Source organism: Remersonia thermophila, chromosome 5, assembly GCF_042764415.1.
Source record: "Remersonia thermophila strain ATCC 22073 chromosome 5, whole genome shotgun sequence".
NCBI classification, from domain to species: domain Eukaryota; kingdom Fungi; phylum Ascomycota; class Sordariomycetes; order Sordariales; family Chaetomiaceae; genus Remersonia; species Remersonia thermophila.
In genome coordinates, this window is record NC_092221.1 from 3,169,843 (window position 1) to 3,173,860 (window position 4,018).

Sequence of the window (4,018 nt, forward strand, 5' to 3'; positions counted from 1 at the left end):
AGCCCGGACCTATAAAAGTATATATAGCGGAAAGGAGTAGTTGGAAGCTGTTATTTAAAGGAAGAAAATAACTATCTGATATACTTCTCCTGGAGGCTCCTTATATATACGATGGATACCTAGAATAGCGGTCTGAGCAGGCAGAATGCCTGCTAGGGTTCAGGACCAGGGTATAAGTCCCCATAGATCCTGTCACAGGAATCCTTAGCACCGTCCAAGCTCTGCTTAGCGACCTCGATAACATCATCAACGCCCCAAAGACGTTCAAGGTTCTCAAGAACCGTCTAATCCAGTTGGATCAGACGCTTGCTTCGTTGACATCGGTCAAGGACGAGGATTGGCAGTCGCTCGGCCCCTCGGTCATCATCCAGTCGCGCACCACACTTGAGTCCTGCGAGAAGACTTGCGCCCTGTTGCGCGAGACCCTCGATAGCTGGAACCGACGGACTGGCAAAGGGGAGCTGAAGGTCATTGATCGTGTTATCTTCGGATACTTCACACAGCCACAAGTGAAGGCAGTGAATGAAGAATTGAGCCAAGCTCTGGCTGAACTTACCGCCTTAGCAACCACCGCCAACTTGTAATAGTGCTCCCCGACCTACGAAGTTGATAGGTGTTTTTCTGGGTGCTAACGGCGTTTAGGAAGAGCTCATTTCAACAGCGCGAAGAGTTAAAGCCCGTGATCCTTGCATACCGACACACCATGACCATCCCCAATCCGACTGTCCAAGCACGCGAGGCCCAAGCTAAACGTCCAGACTTGTAATGAGAGCCCATACTACTAAGCCCTCCATGATTCCTAGACTCACCTGCTCAGGTGCTAACTTCCTTCGTCCACAGCCTCGAGAAGACCGATTCTCCCGACGACGCAAAGCAGCTGGTCCCATACCAACCCGCCATAGGCACTGAGCCCCTTGACGACAGGCCATCCGCCGGAAAAGCAGCACACGGCGATGCCCTTGGTTCCCAGTGCCAGACCCCGACCACTGTCGTCTTTGCAAGACAGAAGGAGGGTATACAGATGGAAACCAACAGCGGTCGTGTCGAGGCCGATTTCACTGCTGTCAAGACCGACCCCTGCCACCCTGCCGATCAAGCCGTCTCACAAGTGCCCGGATATCTTGCACAGCGTGCACCTGGGACCTACTTTGAGGGTCAAGATCGCGGGTTGCAGGTGCTGGCTAACCAGGATGTCATCAAGGTAAAATTTGGCCAAGGTCAGAACAGACCGGCCGAGAACGCGCCACAAGCAACGCACGAGAGCGAGAGGGGGCCGACGCCTCCCGCCACACCTCCCCCGCAGACGTTTTCTCCCCCGCCGACGACGTCTTCTCCCCAGCCCTCGTCGCAAAGCCGCTTGGTGTATTTTGGGCATCAACGTCATGGAATGCAATTGATAACAAACAGCGGGGAGCTGAACCTGTCGTTTTGAACGACGTGTCCGTCTCTCTGACCGGTTTCCATGAGAGTCGTTACCGAGATACTTATGAGTCCTACGAATCTAACTTCTTTTCGCTCCCGATTTTGATTCTCCTGGTAGCGTGACCTGTGACAGGATCTATGGGGACTTATACCCTGGTCCTGAACCCCAGCAGGCATTCTGCCTGCTCAGACTGCTATTCTGGGTATCCATTGTATATATAAGGAGCCTCCAGGAGAAGTATATCAGATAGTTGTTTTCTTCCTTTAAATAACAGCTTCCAACTACTCCTTTCCGCTATATATACTTTTATAGGTCCGGGCTATTATAGTTATAAGCCCGGTACCTTCCTGCTATATAGAAAGAGAACCTCCTCTTCTTATTATAAACCTTTAAATTAATCTTTAAAACGCTTAGCTTATTTAATTTCTCTTTTTTTTTTAAAAATCCGTCGTTAACTATTAAAGTACTTTCCTTAGTAAAATAGACTTAGTTTTTAAAGATTATACTCTTAGCGTTATCCGGCTGGAGACCTTTTGTAACTAGGGACGATAGTTCAATTATATCTGAAACGAAGCTTGTATCTATAGCGTATAATAGATCTGTAAACTAAAAGTAAACGTTAAAACAGTTCTAAAGATCCTTAATAATAATTAAAAGCCGTTTTATATAAACGCTTACTTAAAGGTCCAGAAGCAGCTTAGGATTTAATACCAGCGAAAGCTTTAGGACTAGTAGAATACTAATCTGGAGGAAAGAGGCTTTAAACTAGGAGAACCCTTTAAATCTAACGTAAACTACGTATACGAGTAGAACCTTCTCTAGCACTTCCTAAAGACCTTATAAAACGGTTTAAACGACTAAAGGAAGGCTTATAACGTAATATATTACCTTATCCTTAACACTGTTCAGAAGAATCTATTCGAAAACGTTTTTAACCTCTCTATATTAATAAAATAGCTACAGATCTACTTATAACGAATCACAGTCCCCTTCCACTGAGAGAGACTTATAACCAAAGGTAAACGGGGTTGTCGGGGTATAGTTCGGTAAAGCTAAAGGGTTTATAACAAATATACAAGCAATTGTTTCAACAGTAGTATAGCAACTGCCTTGTAATTGCTTACTAGAGAACCTTTAAAGGTCCTCCTAAAAAGTAACTAACTAGCTAGTATATATATATCTGAACTATTACTCCCGTTACCGTAATAATAGTAATTATTACGTCCGTTACCGTAATCCGGGTAATGTTTCCTGGATTATTACTTAGACCTGTATAATAATCCTCTGATTAGTTCTTTAAACGATTAGCTATCGGAATGTCCCGCGTTCCGGCTACAGCTTCCTAGGCCGCTTATATACTTATCCGTAATACGATACCCCTCCTTTAGCTCTTTCGTCCCGAAAGATAAAGCCTTTATTTTAAAAGCCACTAATATCCTATACTTATAAGTATTACGTCTTTTCCCTCCTACATTATTACTGTAATACTAATAAAATAGCAGATTATATAATTAAAAAAAAATCCGATTCTTCTAAATAACGAGAGCGCTTAGCGTAGTTTATTTCCGACTATAGATTCGTCGTTATACCTTATACCTACTATACCTAATAGAAGCGTATATACAAAATAATTAAAAAGGCCTGTTGTTATAATGCTTACATTCGTTATAGCCGTATCTACGATAGTTCTAGCGTCCTAATTTCGGCTTATAGGTATCCTGTATCCTCCCCTATCTTTCCTCCTTTAATACTAACCCTTCCTTAGTAGATAAGATTATATAAGAAACGAAACGTATTAAGCGTACAGAGCGTAAAGCTAAAGAATCGTTAAAGTATATTTAACGCGAGTTAAAGGAGCGTTAGCGTAAGCTATTAATATAGCTTAGCTGCCTCCGTCGTTTACGTAAACAGAAAAGATTTCTAATAGATAAGGGTACCGATATAGTAGTTTACAGCTTATCGACTTTAGATGAACTAGAGTCTACGGAACGGTAAAAGTCGGAGGCTATACTTAAAGTATAGGTTAATAACGTTATCAATATAATCGACTAGAACGCTGTCCTAAGTACTATCCCTAACCTAGAGTAGTAGGCTGATCCGGGTTCCTCCGGTAGAACTCTTCTAGTTTCTTAGGGTAATAAAGGTTTATAGCTGGTTACTATAAGTTATCTTTTAAACCGAAATCTAATTACTTAATAAGGTACTCTAACTATCCTTTACTATTAATTCGTAAGTCCAGGACTTCTTTAACGTCCTATTCCTCTTCTTCGTCCTTTGCTTCGACGTCTGTAACGAGTTTTACGTTCTTTAATGCTAGTTCTAAAAGTAAATTATTTGTATACTTATTATAAACCCTTTAGCTTTACTAAACTATACTCCGATAACCTTATTTACTTTCGGTTATAAGTCCCTCTTAGTAGAAGGGGACTGTAATTTATTATATATTACTTACTTACTTTGGTTACTATTACGGATTTAACTAAAGGTACGTTATAATTCCTAATACTACTTTTAATACTTTTGCTTTCTAGGCTTAGACTGCAGGCCCGACTATAGCTTAAATACAGTAGGCTCTGGAGCAGCTTAATATTAAAA

General features: G+C 41.9%; 1 protein-coding gene across 1 annotated transcript; it reads left to right on the top strand.

Moving 5' to 3' along the window:
* Positions 1-703: 703 nt before the first annotated feature.
* Positions 704-1,432, top strand: VTJ83DRAFT_6109 (uncharacterized protein; the record flags this gene model as incomplete). The annotated part of the gene is made up of 2 exons (XM_071012784.1): positions 704-762; positions 841-1,432. 2 exons carry the CDS (start codon positions 704-706, stop codon positions 1,430-1,432), a joined length of 651 nt encoding a protein of 216 aa, XP_070865484.1.
* Positions 1,433-4,018: the final 2,586 nt, after the last annotated feature.